Source organism: Rhinopithecus roxellana, chromosome 12, assembly GCF_007565055.1.
Source record: "Rhinopithecus roxellana isolate Shanxi Qingling chromosome 12, ASM756505v1, whole genome shotgun sequence".
NCBI lineage: Eukaryota > Metazoa > Chordata > Mammalia > Primates > Cercopithecidae > Rhinopithecus > Rhinopithecus roxellana.
This window is the reverse complement of record NC_044560.1, coordinates 136177946-136196384: the sequence shown is the minus strand read 5'-3', so window position 1 is coordinate 136196384 and position 18439 is coordinate 136177946. Positions and strand designations below refer to the sequence as shown.

General features: G+C 41.9%; 1 protein-coding gene across 1 annotated transcript; it reads right to left on the bottom strand.

Moving 5' to 3' along the window:
- Positions 1-1688: 1688 nt before the first annotated feature.
- On the bottom strand, positions 1689-17027 carry ZNF225 (zinc finger protein 225). Its single transcript, XM_010372467.2, has 5 exons — positions 16817-17027; positions 14192-14274; positions 11712-11838; positions 11452-11544; positions 1689-4120 (listed from the first exon to the last, which is right to left on the bottom strand). The coding sequence occupies exons 2-5, from the start codon at positions 14204-14206 to the stop codon at positions 2235-2237; spliced, it is 2121 nt and encodes a 706-aa protein (XP_010370769.1). The 5' UTR covers positions 14207-14274; positions 16817-17027; the 3' UTR covers positions 1689-2234.
- Positions 17028-18439: the final 1412 nt, after the last annotated feature.

Below are 18439 nucleotides of genomic sequence, written 5' to 3'. Positions count from 1 at the left end.
GCTGGGATTACAGGCTTGAGCCACCGCGCCCGGCCTGGGAGAAACAGAAATATTAACCAGAAACACAATGAGTCCCACATGTTAACACCATGTTGTAACCAAGTTGATGATGCAGGACACATCAGAGAGCAGATATGGACCCTACCAAACTTTTAATAATTGTAATAGGCAAGTATTTTCTGTTTAACCTGCTGAGTATTCTGTTACCGTGGAGATGAGCTATTCTGGTATCTGGTGACAGTTAAAAACCAAAACACACAAAACAAAAAGAAGACTGCAGCCAATAGTTTTCTAATACTATGTGCACAAAAAGTTAATATAACAGGCCTGAGACTGCAAATACTAGACAGGACTGCTTACAAGACAGGCCTTTAGCTGGTGTTAGGATACATGGAGTTTGAGAGGGTTGCCACCATTCCATAACTGGTAGGCATGGTTCAAGTTATTCTGAACACTTGCTCCCCTTCTTGGATCTAGAATATTGATATGTACCAGAGGGATGGTACCTACATGATTAGTCCCAATAAGAACCTTAGGTATGGGTTGATAATTAACTTCCATTGTAGACATTTCACAAGTACAATCACAATACTGGAAGAATTGCGACCTGTTACTCCATGCACAAAGGATCTTTACAAATTTATATCTGATTCCCTCCAGATATTATCCAAGAACCTTTTCCCTTTACTGATTATTTGTATCCTGTCACCATAATATAGCATGAGTACAACTATATTCTGAGTCCTCTTAGCAAATCATAGAACCTGGAGAGATTGTCTTAGGGACCTCCAACCCACTATGCAAATTCAGACAGCATGGATGTTCATAAAGTACCTAGCATCCTGAAAAGATACAGTCTAGAACATTAAGAATAAAAATCAAATCTATCTCTAGTAGACATTTTGCTGAAGAAAGCCTTTTAACCTAATGTACTCAAAATATCACCACGGTGTCTATGAATAGAATGACACTCAATCCTGCTCTGTGTCCTAACTGGTTCCAGATTGTTAGAGGCCCCACTGCTGTCATGCTATTGTTCCCAACCCATACACACCTTTTCTTAAAAGAATCTTTGTTGATTCTTTATGTCCACATGTATACCCCTTTATTTCTATCTCCAGGATTTTTCCACTCCTTCACTTATGCTTAAAGCAAGCTCACATGCATTATGTATGAGGACAGCTGAAGACACTCACCAATTTTTCTCTGTATTCAAACTAGAGAACATTTTGTTTTGAAAACCAATTTCCACAATCCTATTCCTTAATTTTGAGTCATGTCATATTATTATATACTTGATACATACCCAAAGAAAAGGAAATCAGTATGTTAAAGTGTTATCTCCACCCCCCCATGTTTATTGCAGCACCATTCACGATAGCCAAGAAACAGGCCAAGATATGTAATCAACCTAAGTGTCCACTGGATGAATGAATAAAGAAAATGTGGCCGGGGGCAGTGGCTCAAGCCTGTAACCCCAGCACTCTGGGAGGCCGAGACGGGCGGATCACGAGGTCAGGAGATCGAGACCATCCTGGCTAACATGGTGAAACCCCGTCTCTACTAAAAAATACAAAAAGCTAGCTGGGCGAGGTGGCGGGCGCCTGTAGTCCCAGCTACTCCGGAGGCTGAGGCAGGAGAATGGCATAAACCCGGGAGGCGGAGCTTGCAGTGAGCTGAGATCCGGCCACTGCACTCCAGCCTGGGCGACAGAGCGAGACTCCATCTCAAAAAAAAGAAAAAAAGAAAATGTGGCAAATATACACATCGGAGTACTATGTAGCCATGAAAAACAACAAAATTCTATCACTCACAGCAAAGTTAATGAGCCTTACAGGGCCTTATACTAAGTGATATATACCAGGCACAGAAAAATAAATACTACATGTTCTCACACATATGTGGAAGCTCAAAAAGTTAATTTCATAGAAGTAGAGAGTAGAATAGTAGTTCTTAGAGGTGAGGCAGGGCCAAAGGTAGCCAAAGGTTGGTTAATGAATATAGAAATACAGGCAGGTAGGAGGAATAAGTTCTAGTGTTTTACACCACTACAGGGTGACTGTAATTAACAACGTATTATTTTCAAATAGCTAGAAGAGTTAATTTTAAAGGTTCCCAACACAAAGAAATGATAAATGTTTGAGGTGATAGATAACGTTAATTATACGATTTGATCATTACACATCGTATACTTGTATCAACTATCACATGTGCCCCATAAACGAGTACAATAATTATGTGTCATTTAAAAATAATGACAAAAGCATATCAAGATTCAAGCGCCTCTTGTAACGCTTCCCACAGTCCTCACATTTAGATGTCTTCTCTCCACTGTGGTCTCTTTGTTGGGCTTTAAGACATGAACTGTGTACAATGCTTTTCCCACAGTCCTCACATTGAAGTACTTTTTCTCTACTGTGGACTCTCTGATGGGTTCGATGAGTTGAGGCCCATCTGAAGCCCTTTTCACACTTCTCACATTTGTATGGCTTTTCCCCAGTGTGAACCCTCTGATGGGAATGAAGCTGTGATTTGTCAGTAAATCTCTTCCCACATTCTTCACATTTGAATGGCTTTTCATCACCATGGAGTCTCTTATGATTCAAAATACTTGATGCCCGGCTAAAGCTCTTCCCACATTCTTTACAGTTATAAGGTCTCTCTCCGGTGTGGACCCTCTGGTGCATGTCAAGATTAAACTTACTGTTGAAGCCCTTCCCACACTCTTCACATTTGTATGGCTTTACTCCAGTGTGGACTCTGCGATGAGAATAAAGTTGTGAATTCTGAGTAAATCTTTTCCCACACTCTTCACATTTGAATGGTTTTTCTCCACTGTGGACTCTACGATGGGTATAAAGTTGTGAATTCTGAGTAAATCTTTTCCCACATTCTTCACATTTAAATGGTTTTTCTCCACTGTGGATTCTCTGATGATTCAAAAGACACGAGGCCCAGCCAAAGCTCTTCCCACATTCTTTACAATTATAGGGTTTCTCTCCTCTGTGGACCCTCTGATGAAAGTCAAGATCCAACCTCCTTTTGTAGCCCTTCCCACACTCCTCACATCTATATGGCTTTTCTCCACTGTGGGCTCTCTGGTGAGAATAACGTTGTGAATTTGTATAAAATCCCTTCCCACATTCTTCGCATTTGTATGGTGTCTCTCCACTGTGGACTCGCACATGTCTTGAAAGACCTGAGGCCCATCTGAAGCTCTTTCCACATTCTTTACAATTATATGGCTTCTCCCCTGTGTGGTCCATCTGATGCTTATAAAGATCTTGCCTATAAATGAAGCATTTTCCACATTCCTCACATTTGTACCGTTTCTCTCCTGTGTGGACCATGCGATGACTGTTAAGTGCTGATTTCAGACCAAAGCTCTTACCACATGTATCACATCTGAATGGTTTCTCTTGCATGTGAACCATGGAATGCCTATTAAGATTTGCTCTACTACGGAAGCTCTTACAACATATATCACATGTGAATGGCTTCTCCCCAGTATGGATTCTTTGATGTTCCTGAAGCTGGGAATCATGAATGAAGGCCTTCCCACATTTTTCACAAACATGAGGTTTCACTCCTGTGTGTAATTTACGATGAACATAAAGTCCTGATCTACGACTAAAGCCTTTCCCACACTGCTCACATTTGAATGGTTTCTCTCCAGTGTGGATTCTCTGATGAATTTGCAGATGTGAGCTCTGATTGAATTCCTTACCACACACATCACAATTATAGAGTTTCTCCCCCATGTGAACTCTCCGATGAATACGAAGAGCTGAGCTATAACAGAAACTCTTTCCACATTCATCACATGTATGAGACTTATCTCTTGACTGTAATTGTTGATGAAGATCAAGGATGGAGACATCACTAAAGGATTTTTTATACTTCCTACCCTCAGAAGATTTCTGTCTTATGTGAATTATAGATAGTCCTGCATCAACCTGGCAGGGCATATCATCTTCTTTGGAGAACTGAAAGCTGTTTACCATGGAGTCTTGAAACCTGGTTAAGTCACTTGAAATTTGTTCCCAGTTTTGATGGCTGAACAACCCTTCATGTGTTCCTGCTTCTGGAACAGTCTCCATCTCAGTTTGGATCTTGCCTCCTATAATGACACAGAATTAAGAGATGTGGGCAAGTAAAGCCTTTATTCAATGTTATCAAGATTTCATACTTAGGACATAGCCTGAAATTTTATTAAATACAGGGAATGTTCAGATTATATTTTCCTTTTTTTAAGAGAGTGTCTCCCTCTGTCACCCAGGCTGGAGTGCAGGGACACGATCATGGCTCATTGCAGCCTTGACCTCCTGGGCTCAAGTGATCCTCCCACGTCCGCCTCCTGAGTAGCTAGGACTACAGGCACATACCACCATGACTAGCTAATTTTTACATTTTTTTGAAGAGACGAGGTCTTGCTACATTGCCAAGGCTGGTCTTGAACTCCAGGCCACAAGTGATACTCCCATCTTGGCCTCCCAAAGTGCTGGGATTACAGGCTTGAGCCACTGTGCCCAGCCAATGTGTTTTTCAAGTACACTATGGACTCTCGTTTGCATGAGACCAATTCAGAACCACACCAAGTGTCAGATGTGAAATACTTGGTAGAGCCGGGCGCGGTGGCTCAAGCCTGTAATCCCAGCACTTTGGGAGGCCGAGACGGGCGGATCACGAGGTCAGGAGATCGAGACCATCCTGGATAACACGGTGAAACCCTGTCTCTACTAAAAAGTACAAAACCTAGCCGGGCAAGGTGGCGGGTGCCTGTAGTCCCAGCTACTCGGGAGGCTGAGGCAGGAGAATGCCATAAACCTGAGAGGCGGAGCTTGCAGTGAGCTGAGATCCGGCCACTGCACTCCAGCCTGGGTGACAGAGCCAGACTCCGTCTCAAAAAAAAAAAAAGAAATACTTGGTAGAAATAAAACCTTACATAGTAAATTATGTAACTAATAAATTATGTAAACAGTGAAGTATGAATCAAATGTGAACTTTAAGGAGAAGCCACAACATCATCAAAACTTTGTATATTTTAGTTTGTATTGCATATCCTTACGAAGTAAAGAAATCATCCTAAGTCACAAAGAGGCTTGGGTGATGTCCTCAGCATCTGACAGGCAATCTCTTGGTCCTAAAATGTCATGCCTGAGGAGAGTGTCTTTGTTTGCCTGAAGGCAAACAAATATGAGGTTTCACTCCTATGTGTAATTTACGATGAACATAAAGTCCCGATCTACGACTAAAGCCTTTCCCACACTGTTCACATTTGAATGGTTTCTCTCCAGTGTGGATTCTCTGATGAATTTGCAGGTGTGAGCTCTGCAAAACTAAAGCATCATATATGAAGGGAAGTGCTATCTCCTGGCAGGAGACCAACCAGCACAAAAATAAAGCATGAAACCACCAAAGCTAAGAAACCTCACAGAGTCCATTGCACACCCCAGCCACCTCCACCAGAACAGGCACTGATATCTATGGTTGAGAGACCCACAGACAGTTCATATCACAGGACTCTGTGCAGACAGGCCCCCAGTACCAGCCCAGAGCTGGCTAGACTTGCTGAGTAGCTAGACCCAGAATAGAGACAACAATCACTACAGTTTGGCTCACAGGAGGCCACATCCATAGGAAAAGGGGGAGAGTACTACATCAAGGGAACACCCTGTGGGACAAAAGAAGCTGAACAACAGTCTTCAGCCCTAGACCTTCCCTCTGACAGAGCCTACCCAAATGAGAAAACCAATTCTAGTAATATGACAAAACAAGGTACTTTAACATCCACCAAAAAATCATACTAGTTCACCAGCAATGGATCCAAAAAAAGAAGAAATCCCTCATTTACCTGAAAAGGAATTCAGGAGGTTAGTTATTAAGCTAATCAGGGAGGCACCAGAGAAAGGCAAAGCCCAGGGCAAGGAAATCCAAAAAGCGACACAATAAGTGAAGGGAGAAATATTCAAGGAAATAGATTGCTTAAAAAAAAAAATACAAAATTCAGTAAACACTGGACACACTTATAGAAATGCAAAATGGTCTGGAAAGTCTCAGCTATAGAATTGAATAAGTAGAAGAAAGACATTCAGAGCTTCAAGACAAGTTCTTCGAGTTAACCCAATCCAACAAAGACAAAGAAAAAAGAATAAGAAAATATGAACAAAGCCTCAAAGAAGTATGGGATTATGTTAAATTACTAAACCTAAGAATAATCAGTGTTCCTGAGGAAGAAGAGAATTCTAAAAGCTTGGAAAACACATTTGGGGAAATAATAGAAGAAAACTTCCCTAGCTGTGCTAGATGCCTAGACATCCAAATACAAGAAGCACAAACAATGCTTGGGAAATTCATTGCAAAAAGATCATTGCCTAGGCACATTGTCATCAGGTTATCCAAAGTTAAGACGAAGGAAAAAATCTTAAGAGCTGTGAGACAGAAGCACCAGGTAACCTATAAAGGAAAACCTATCAGATTAACAGCAGATTACTCAATAGAAACCCTACAAGCTAGAAGGGATTGGGGCCTTATCTTCAGCCTCCTCCAACAAAATAATTATCAGCCAAGAATTTTGTATCCACCAAAACTAAGCATCATATATGAAGGGAAGATACAGTCTTTTTCAGACAAATGCTGAGAGAATTTCCCAAGCCACCACTACAAGAACTGCTAAAAGGAGCTCTAAATCTTGAAACAAATCCTGGAAACACATCAAAATGGAACCTCTTTAAAGCATAAATCATACAGGACCTATAAAACAAAAACATATTAGAAAGCAAAAACAAAAAAATTTAAAAACCAAAGTACACAGGCAACAAATAGCAAGATGAATGCAATGGCACCTCATATCTCAATACTAACATTGAATGTAAATGGCCTAAATGTTCCACTTAAAAGATACAGAACTGCAGAATGGATATGAGCTCACCAGCCAACCATCTGCTACCTTCAGGTGACTTACCTAACACATAAGGAGTCATATAAACTTAAAGTAAAAGGGTGGAAAAGGCATTTCATGCAAATGGACACCAAAAAATGAGCAGGGGTAACTATTCTTGTATCAGACAAAACAAACTTTAAAGCAACAGCAGTTAAAAGAGACAAAGACGGGCATTATATAATGGTAAAAGGCCGGCCGGGCGCACACGCCTGTCATCCCAGCACTTTCGGAGGCCGAGGCGGGCAGATCACGAGGTCAGGAGATCGAGACCATCCTGGCTAACACGGTGAAACCCTGTCTCTACTAAAAAACTACAAAAAAATTAGCCAGGCAGGGTGGCAGGCGCCTGTAGTCCCAGCTACTCAGGAGGCTGAGGCAGGAGAACGGCGTGAAACTGGGAGGTGGAGCTTGTAGTGAGCTGAGATCTCGCCACCACACTCCAGCCTGGGCAACAGAGTGAGACTCCATCTCAAAAAAAAAAAAAAAAAAGAGAATTCAGCAAAGTTTCCAGATACAAGATTAATGTACACAAATCAGTAGCTCTTCTATACACCGCCAGCAACCAAGCAGAGAATCAAATCAAGAACTCAACCCCTATTATAATAGCTGCAAAAAAAAAAAAAAAAAATACTCAGGAATATACATAACCAAGGAGTCAAAAGACCTCTACAAGGAAAACAACAGAACGCTGCTGAAAGAAATCATTGATGACACAAACAAATGGAAACACATCTCATGCTCATGGATGGGTGGAATCAATATTGTGAAAATGACCATACTGCTAAAAGCAATCTACAAATTAAATGCAATCCCTATCAAAATATCACCATCATTCTTCATAGAATTAGAAAAAACAATTCTAAAATTCATATGGAACGAAAAAAAGGGCTCACAGAGCCAAAGCAAGACTAAAGCAAAAAGAACATATCTGGAGGCATCACATTAACTGATTTCAAACTATACTATAAGACCATAGTCACCAAAATAGTGTGGTACTGGCATAAAAATAGGCACATAGACCAAAGGAACAGAATAGAGAACCCAGAAATAAACCCAAATCCTTACAGTCAACTGATCTTCGACAAAGCAAACAAAAACATAAAGTGGGGAAAGGACACCCTTTTCAACAAATGGTGCTGGGATAATTGGCTAGCCACCTGTAGGAGAATGAAACTGGATCTTCATCTCTCACCTTATACAAAAATCAATTCAAGATAGATTAAGGACTCAAATCTAATACCTGAAACTATAAAAATTCTAGAAGTTAACATTGGAAAAATCCTTCTAGCCATTGGCTTAGGCAAGGATTTCATGATCAAGAACCCAAAAGCAAATGCAATAAAAACAAAGATAAATAATTGGGACCTAATTAAACTAAAGAGCTTTTGCACAGCAAAAGGAACAGTCACTAGAATAAACAGACAGCCCACAAAGTGGGAGAAAATCTTTACAATCTGTACATCTGACAAAGAACTAATATCCAGAATCTACAACAAACTCAAACAAATCAGTAAGAAAAAATCAAACAACCCCATCAAAAAGTGGGCTAAGAACATGAATAGACAATTCTCAAAAGAATATAGATATATGGTCAACAAACATATTTTTAAAAAACTCAAAATCACTAATGATCAGGGAAATGCAAATCAAAACCACAATGCGATACCACCTCACTCCTGCAAGAATGGCCATAATCAAAAATTAAAAACCAGTAGATGTTGGCGTGGATGTGGTGATAGGGAACACTTCTACACAGCTGGTGGGAATGTAAACTAGTACAGGCACTATGGAAAACAATGTGGAAATTCCTTAAAGAACTAAAAGTAGAACCACCATTTGATCCAGCAATACCACTACTGGGTATCTATCCAGAGGAAAAGAAGTCATTACGCGAAAATACTTGCACACGCATGTTTATAGCAGCACAATTCAAAATTGCAAAATCATGGAACCAACACAAATGCCCATCAATCAACGAGCGAATAAAGAAACTGTGGTATTATATATGATGGAACACTACTCAGTCATAAAAAGGCATGAATTAATAGCATTTGCAGCAACCTAGATGAGACTGGAAACTATGATTCCAAGTGAAGTAACTCAGGAATGGAAAACCAAACATCATATGTTCTCACTGATATGTGGGAGCTAACCTATGAGGATGCAAAGGCATAAGAATGAGACAATGGCCTGTAATCCCAGCACTTTGGGAGGCTGAGGCAGGTGGGTCACGAGGTCAGGAGATCAAGACCATCCTGGCTAACATGGTGAAACCCCATCTCTACTAAAAATATTTTAAAAATTAGCAGGGCATGGTGGCAGGCACCTGTAGTCCCAGCTACTCGGGAGGCTGAGGCAGGAGAATGGCATGAACCCGGGAGGTGGAGCTTACAGTGAGCCGAGATCGCGCCACTGCACTCTAGCCTGGGCGACAGAGCGAGACTCCATCTCAAAAATAAAAAATAAAAAATAAAATGAGACAATGGACTTTGGGGACTTGCAGGAAAGAATGGGAGGAGGGCAAGAGATAAAAGACTACAAATATGGTGTAGTATATACTGCTCAGGTGATGAGTGCACCAAATTCTCACAAATCACTAAAGAACTTATGTAACCAAATGCCACCTATACTCCAATAACTTACAGAAAAAATTTTAAAAAATAAAAATTAAAAAAAAGCTCCAAGACAAGTCAGAGAGAAGGCATATTACTCAGTGTGGTCATAAAAAAAACACTTAGAAGTTTCCATGGGATGTGGGTGAACTGCATGTACCTAAAAATAGTATCCCAACAAGGAATCCTAAGAAAGTTCTAATTAGATAGGCAGCCATCAAAAGACAGAAACATGTTCTGCAATAGCTCTCATTCACTCTAGTTTGTGTATTACTTATTAACTATCTATCTCCATGATTCCTGGAGACACTGAAGTTCCCCTCATCCATTAATTTATTTATCAGGATAACAAATAATTAGATACCTGCCATGTACCAGAACAATACCTTCTAGCCTGTGAATAGATAACCATGAGCAAAACAGCTAAAATTCCTCCTCTTAGATATCACATTCCTGGGGGTAAAGGTGACAGATAAACAGAAAGACATAAAACACAGTGCAAGACAGCACAAGAAGAAAAAAATAGAACAGTGTTTTGTTTGTTTTTTTGAGACAGAGTCTCACTTTGTCACCAAGGCTGGAGTGCGGTGGCGCCATCTCGGCTCGCTGCAACCTCCGCCTCCTGGGTTCAAGTGATTCTCCTGCCTCAGCCTCCCGAGTAGCTGAGACTATAGGCACATGCTACCACACCTGGCTAATTCTGTATTTTTAGTAGAGATGGGATTTCATCATGTTGGCCAGGCTGGTGTCGAATTCCTGACCTCAGTGATCCACTTGCCTTGATCTCTGAAAGTAGTGGGGTTATGGGCGTGAGCTACAGCGCCTGGCCTAGAACAGTATTTTGAATACAGTAGCTGGAAATGGCCTCTCTAAAACTGAACAGAGACTTGAATATACTTAAAGGAGAAGCCAGAAAGTTTTGAGGTGAAAGAGTATTCTGATCAGAGAGAAGAGCAAGTAAGGGCTCTCGAGGCAGAAGCTTCAGTAGTAGACAGAACAATGATTCATAAAAGATGTCCACATCCAGTACCCAAGACCTACAAACATGTTATATTACACAGCAAGGGGGACTGGGATTGCAGATGCAATTAAGGTCACTAATCAGCTAACTAGAAAGTGAGGTCATTGTGGATCATCCAGGGGTAACCAACACAATCACAAGGAACCTGAAAGGCAGGAGACGGAGGCATAAGAAGAGTGGCAGAGTGAGCATGACTATGGAAGAAGGATCAGAAATGCAAAGTAGCTGCCTTTGAAGATGGAGGAAGAGTAACAAGAGCCAAGGAGTGCCTAGAGACTGGTAAACCAAAATAAAGGCTTCTCCCCAAGAGCATCCAGAAAGAAACAAACACCTACAGACACCTTGATAATTATCCAGTGAGATGTATCAGACTTCAGGCCTAAAGAACAGAAAGATAATAAATTTTTGTTGCTTAGTCGAGTAAATGTGTGGTCATTGGTTACTACAACAGGCAATACAGTGTCTTTGGCAGGTTGGAGAAATGGTATGGAGGACAGTGTGGCTGGAAAGACAAGGCAAAGGGGAGAGGACAGGAGATGCAGTCAGAGAGGTGGTGGGGGATGAACAGCATATTACATGGTCTCTAAAAGGCACTTAAAACACTTGTAACTTAAGTAAACATAAGCAGCCAGAAAGGCTTTTGAACCGAGGAATGGAAATCTGACTTACATTTCCTAAGCAACAGATTGGCTACCATGTGGAAAACAGATGTCAGGGTGGAAAAAGTGGGAGCAGGGCAACCAGCCGAAAGTCGGCTATAATAATTCAGGAAAGAAGTTTGGCTATTTAGACTAGGGCAACAGAGCTGGGCAACAGACAGAAGTAAAACAGATGGGAGAGTCATGCACAAGGACACACAGTTGCTTGCTTCTTACCTAAATTCCCTTCTCTTTGGGTTACTGTCTCCATCATCCAAAACTTTTCTTCCTTTAGGAAGTGGAAAGTATCTCTGTGGAGTGGTTGATGCCCTGTGAATATGAAAAGTCATGTGCTTAACGCTAATACATCCTAGAAAAAAATCTAAGTAAAATTTACTAGAAACTTAGGTTCCCAATGCATACTCAAACTTGAACCCTCCAAGATACAAAGCCACCCCTGGTCCTGACGTTCCCTTATAAAGAATGCCTGTCCTCACCCACTGAGAGTAGGTTCCTGAAGTTCTCCAGCATCACTTCTCGGTATAGTTTCCTCTGGGCAAGGTCCAGCAGCCTCAGCTCCTCCTCAGTGAAGACCACAGCCACATCCTTGAAGGTCACTACCTCCTACAGCATCAAACATATGCAACCTCAGTCTCACGACCAATGACTACTGAGAGAGGGGTGGCACAGAGCAAATACAGGGGAGGGAAGACAAGCTGTTTTGGATCTTGAGAGACATAGGTCAACACATAGATTTCCTTTTTTTATTATTTATTTATTTATTTATTTATTTATTTATTTTTGAGACAGTCTTGCTCTGTTGCCCAGGATGGAGTGCCGGGGCGTGATCTTGGCTCACTGCAATCTCCGCCTCTTGGGTTCAAGTGATCCTCCCACTTCAGCCTCCTAAGTAGCTGGGATTACAGGTGCCCACCACCATGCCTGGCTAATTTTTGTATTTTTAGTAGAGATGGGGTTTCACCACCTTGGCCAGGCTGGTCTCAAACTCCTGACCTCAGGTGATCCGCTTGCCTTGGCCTCCCAAAGTTCTGGGATTACAGACATGAGCCACTGCACCCAGCCAACTCATAGATTTTCTACTCATTCTGTCTGTATCCTGACAATGATGGATTTTCCTGAGATCCACCAGAAGTTCAATGATGGAAAAGACCTCCTGTAGGTTTACTTTCTGTACTTACTGAGTTTCCTTGTAAGTAACCCTGTAGGACTCTAAATGCAACATCCTGGGCTGCACGTATATAGGTTTCAATGAATCTTGCCAACTGCCCCAGTAACATTTAGCAATTCAGTCCCAGTCTTGTCTGATAATTCCCATTGTTCTCATACTTGAACCCTGAATGTTATCATTTTTCTTTAATATCTGCCACCAAACTAACAAGCTTGTGGTAACCTGTGTGGGACAGTTATGCAGTACATCCTCTGTACTCTCAAGGCATAAACTACATACATTAATTGCAGCATTGATCTACGATCTGCAGACAGTGTGCCTAGGAGCACATCCCAAGGCTCTGTGCCTTCCTGGTCACATGACCTTGGACAAGTTCACCTATTTATTCCCTCTCTAACAATTTTCATATTATAGTTTTTTCAGTGATTAAACAAGGAAATACATGGAGCATTGGGAAAGTTCATCAGTACAGACTAAATACCTAATAAACACTAGCTTTTAAAATTTTTTTTTATTATTACTATCATTGTTGCCATCCATCTTATCTCATTTCATGTCTGCACAGTATTTCAAAGAATTGATAATCTATTTTTATCTACTCTAAATAATCCTTAATTTTATATATGCTCATTAATACCAATCCTGTAAAAAAAATTTTGGGTAGATTTTACTCCTGTTTATTTAAAATAATTTTAAATGAAAATTAAAATGTCAATAAATAGGCATATTTAAAATTGTGATCATATAATATCAGGTCTCAATTTTTTACTAAACTCTGATCTTTCAAGAGGATATATGTACACTGATTTGTCTTACCATAATCAAGAGCAGGTTATCAATTTTCCCATGATTTTTATAATCATATTAGGAAGAATTTAACAGTTTCACTTAGTTGATTATAAATAATACCATCACCTTTTCAAATATTTATTGGCCATCTCAATTTCTCCTTTTAAACTTACCTGTTAATGTCCTTTATTCACATTCCTTTGGATTTTCTTTTTCTATTCTGTACATAAGATTCTTATGTTGGATTTTATCTTTTTTAGATATACAAGTAGTGAATATTTTCGCTCTAGGCTGTTATATTTTCTGGTAACATTGTGTGCGGTATCCTTTACCATACTGAAAGTAAAGATTTTCTATCATGACTATGGTTATTACTGTCCTTGAGTGCCTGGGGCACTGGGTCCATCTGAGTAGGTGTCAAGTCAGAAAGAAAGAAGGTCACCCCGAAATGGTGCCTGGGAGGAGCAGTGCCATGTGTGGATGCTGGCTCTTGGGTTGGAACAACACAACAGGCTATAACTGCTTAACTGCAGCTTCACACAAGGATTATTGGTGTTCACATAGGAGGAGCTAGATTCTGTTTCTCCCATGCTATATCTCTGTTGTACTCCCTAAGTCTTCCCAAGACTGAGAAGAACATCTGAGAATACGAGTAGTCAGATGAAATACGGTCAGGCACGGTGGCTCACACCTGCAATCCCAGCACTTTGGGAGGCTGAGGTGGGTGCATCACCTGAGGTCAGGAGTTTGAGACCAGCCTGGCCAAGATGGTGAAACACCATCTCTACGAAAAATACAAAAATTAGCCAGGTGTGGTGGTGTGTGCCTGTACTCCCAGCTACTTGGGAGGCTGAAGCAGGAGAATTACTTGAACTTGGGAGGCAGAGATTGCAATGAGCCAAAATCAGGCCACTGCACTCCATCTTTGGTGACAGAACAAGACTCCATCTCAAAAATAAAAAAGAAATTTTAACAGCAAGAGAGGCAAGCTGTATTCACCTTCAACGTGTTCATTTTTCCTCCTATTTCAGGGAATATTCAGAGTCCTGAGTGATGCAACTCGAGGGAAAGCAGAATCCTGCCTGGAAAGTACCAGGGAAAGCAGAAAAAGAGACATGAAAGTGTGGCCAGGGATGCCGTCCGCCAACACGAATGTGTATTGTAAATGAACACATGAATGTTCACAACAGCATCATTCATAGTAACCCAAAACTGCACACCAACAAATGCCCTCCTATGAGTACAGGGATAGACAAATTGTGGCCTATCCTTATAATGGAATCTTATTTGGAAATTAAAAGGAATGAAGTACTGATTCATGCTACACCACACATGAACTTTGGAAACATTATGCTAAGTGAAAGAAGCCAGTCACATAGGAAGGCCCACATATTGCATGATCCTATTTCTATGAAGTTCCAGAGTAGGCAAGTGTATATAATGAGAAAGTAGGTAGGTGGTCTCTGCATATTTGAGGTGAGAAAGAGGATTAACTATAAGTGGGCATAAGGAGTCTCAATGGGGGATGAAAATGATTTAAACTGAATTATGGTGATGTTTATTCCACTCCACAAAGTTCCTAAAAATCATTAAAGTGCTAAGCGTGGTGGCTCACACCTGTAATCCCAGCACTTTGGGAGGCTGAGGCGGGCGGATCACGAGGTCAGAAGATCAAGACCATCCTGGATAACACGGTGAAACCCCGTCTCTACTAAAAATACAAAAAATTAGCTAGGTGTGGTGGCGGGTGCCTGTAGTCCCAGCTACTCCGGAGGCTGAGGCAGGAGAATGGCATGAACCCGGGAGGCGGAGCTTGCAGTGAGCCGAGATCGGGCCACTGCACTCCAGCCCAAGAGACAGAGCAAGACTCTGTCTCAAAAAAAAAAAAAAAAAAAAAATAATAATAATAATAATAATAATAATTAAAGTGTACACATGAAATAGGTAGATTCTATGATATATAGAATACACCTCAATAAAATTGGACAAAGTATTGGTAATTGTTAATCCACATGTCATTTAACTTAATAAGGCTGGATTCTGCATCCACACTGATAGAATATTTATAGTTGAATGAATGAGTAAGGAAATGAAGGAGGGAAAGCTCATCTTTACAGTAGAATGTGCACTAATAAATGTATTTCTCCTTAAAAAATTTTATTTAACTAAAAAATTAGGGAGTGTATATTGAGAGCAACTTGAATCTGTGTTCCTGGGGTAAAAAAAAAAAAAAAAAAAAAAATCAAAATAATAACTTTACAAAGCAGAAATCTGACAAACATGACTTTGGCCAAGTGAACAAAGCTGAGATCACCAATGAAGTGACAAACTGACATATGCCCCTGTTATGTTGCAATAAGAAATTTACCACTTCAGGCTGGGCACGGTGGCTCATGCCTGTAATTCCAGCACTTTGGGAGGCCGAGGCGGTTGAATCACCTGAGGTCAGGAGTCTGAGACCAGTCTGGCCAACATGGTGAAATCCCGTCTCTACTAAAAATACAAAAGTTAGCCGGGTGTAGTGGCAGGCACCTGTAATCCCAGCTACTTTGAAGGCTGAGGCAGGAGAATAGCTTGAACCCGGGGGGTGGAGGTTGCAGTGAGCTGAGATCCTGCCATGCACTCCAGCCTGGGAGACAAGAGCGAAACTCCGTCTCAAGGAAAAAAAAAAGAGAGACAGAGATTTACCACTTCTGTGGTATTCCCACAAAAAAAAAAAAAAAAAATGCATATATTGAAGTTAAACATGAAATACATCAGAAAAACTCCAAATGAACATCTTTGACCAAAGTAACTTCATCTATACTCTTCAAAAATAACAAGGATAAAATATCAAGAAAAAAAAGATGAAAGCTATGCTATCTTTCAAGATTAAAGACTAGAAAAACATGACAACTGAAAGCAACACCCATGCCCTAAGACACATTCTATACACTCTCGGTTGGGGTGAGCATCTCTGTCAAAGAAAAAAGCCAAGGATCACTCAGGTAGAGCTTTGCCCTCAGAAGCCAAAAAGTCCCTCCCTGCAGCTCTTTTGGAAAGGTTGGGCTGGGTAAGGAGAAGGCTGTGAAACACCCTGACCGTGGTCACCATGCGCCATAAAAGTTAAATGCGCCTCTCCCTTCATGGAAGTGGACGCAACCCTCGCTTTCCTAGAAAAGAGGTCAGAAGGCGTCCGGGATCATCCAGCGTTCTGCAGGGATCAGGGAGAAGGGCCAGTGCCCCTGCAGCTGGAGCTCTCACCCCACCCGGGGACCCGCTTCGTGGGGAATTAACAAGAGACCACCAGTCACCAAGTGACAGGGGTTGCTTTAAGGCTCTCATTTGTGTTACCTCTTCCAGTTCCCAAAACGATTATATTAGGATGTTCCTAAAGTCCCCATCTTAAAGAACAGTAACGGTAGACCCAAGGAGATTAACATCCCAACGTTTTATCGCGAGGACGTGGCCACGCGTGTGGGGTGCAGGGAGGCGGACTGGGCGAGCTCAGAGCCCCGGAAACCCTAAAACCAGGCGAGACGCAACCCGACAAAGTCCCAAACACCCGGGGGACGCGAGGACAGCCCCAAGCCCAAGAAGGCTCCACTGACTAGAACGAAAACGGCGGCCCTCGCCCCGCCAAACCTCTGCTGTCCGACGAGGCTTCTTTTCCCCTAATTCGATCACCAGTTGGTTGAGGATCCAATGCGTAGGTCCAGGAAATTCAGAAGGGTCCCGCGGAACTGACCCAAACCACCAGGGACAAAACTGCAGCAACCTTACAGTCCCGGAGCGGAAGTGCCCGCTACTCCACAGAGCGTCTGGACTCCACTTCCCAGAATTCCTGAGCCAAACTGACCGCGACGACCCCGAGTGTCTGGACTACACTTCCCAGAATTCCCTGGCATCCGCCTGCCAGAGCCAAATTGACCGCGACTCCACTGAGCGTCTGGACTACATTTCCCAGAAATCCCGATTCGCCTGCCGGAGCCAAACTGACCGCTACTCCATTGAGCACCTGGACTACCGTTACCAGAATTGCCTGTGTCCTCCTCCTGGAACTAGTGTGTGCGACACCATAGAGCATTTGGATTACACTCCTCCAAATGCCGAAGGAAAAACGCTCAAAATCTCATTCTTCAGGGGGAAGCGTTGCCACTCCGGGGTACCCACTGGGAAGGAATCCCAAAGCCACGAGCGCCTGCCTGGTGGGGAATGTGAACTGTTATCCTGAGAGTCGTCCTTCTCTCTCCCTGGTTCAGGACAGAAAATATTGAATACACAGGAATTCCTGAAGTCTAAACGCCTCCAACGATAAGAGGAGTGTTACTGGAAAGGGAACAAGCGAGAAGACGCAATCTTCGAGGAGTTAAGTTTTGCTAATCTAATGGTAAGAAGTGGTATTATTAAATCTAAATGTAGTTTTAATTTGTATTTGTTCTTTTGTAAATAAAGTGGAACATCCTTGAATATTTTCCGTTGCCATTCTTATAGTGTTTGTGAGTTGGTCAAATGTTTTGCCCACATTTCTATTGAGTGTTTCGTCTTTTTCCCTCCGTCAAGTATTATTTACAGATTCATGGCCGGGCGCGGTGGCTCAAGCCTGTAATCCCAGCACTTTGGGAGGCCGAGACGGGCGGATCACGAGGTCAGGAGATCGAGACCATCCTGGCTAACACGGTGAAACCCCGTCTCTACTAAAGAAATACAAAAACTTAGCCGGGCGATGTGGCGGGCGCCTGTAGTCCCAGCTACTTGGGAGGCTGAGGCGAGAGAATGGCGTAAACCCGGGAGGAGGAACTTGCAGTGAGCTGAGATCCGGCCACTGCACTCCAGCCTGGGAGACAGAGCAAGACTCCGTCTCAAAAAAAAAAAACAAACAGATTCATATTAACATTGTATCAAATATTGCTCAACCAAAAAGCTTTTCCTTTGACTTCTGTTTTTCGCTATGCAGAACGTTTTTTAACATAGTCGTTTTGTTATTTAAAAAACAATTTTGAGGTGTTATTCACAAAACAAAATTATTTCAAGGCACGTAATTCAATGGCAATGGCATCTAGTACAAATAGAGTGTTGTTGATGTAGGAGTTAAGAAGCAATCACTTAGGCAGATAGGGTATGGGAGCCCTCGGTACGGCTTTTCTGTTTCATGAAAAACAGCCCCAAATTATTTCTCTTCCTAAGGAAGAGCAGCCTGTAAAATGGAGCTGCGGCAGACATAGATACCGCCAGTTGTGCCAATCATGTTCAAGATGGCGGCTCCAT

Excerpts from the sequence above, each read along its gene's own strand:
- ZNF225 (XM_010372467.2), bottom strand. Across the intron at positions 11,545-11,711 it reads CAGGAACCTACTCTCAGTGG|GGCATCAACCACTCCACAGA; the intron begins GTGAGGACAGGC and ends TCATATTCACAG. Across the intron at positions 4,121-11,451 it reads CCAAAGAGAAGGGAATTTAG|GAGGCAAGATCCAAACTGAG; the intron begins GTAAGAAGCAAG and ends GTGTCATTATAG.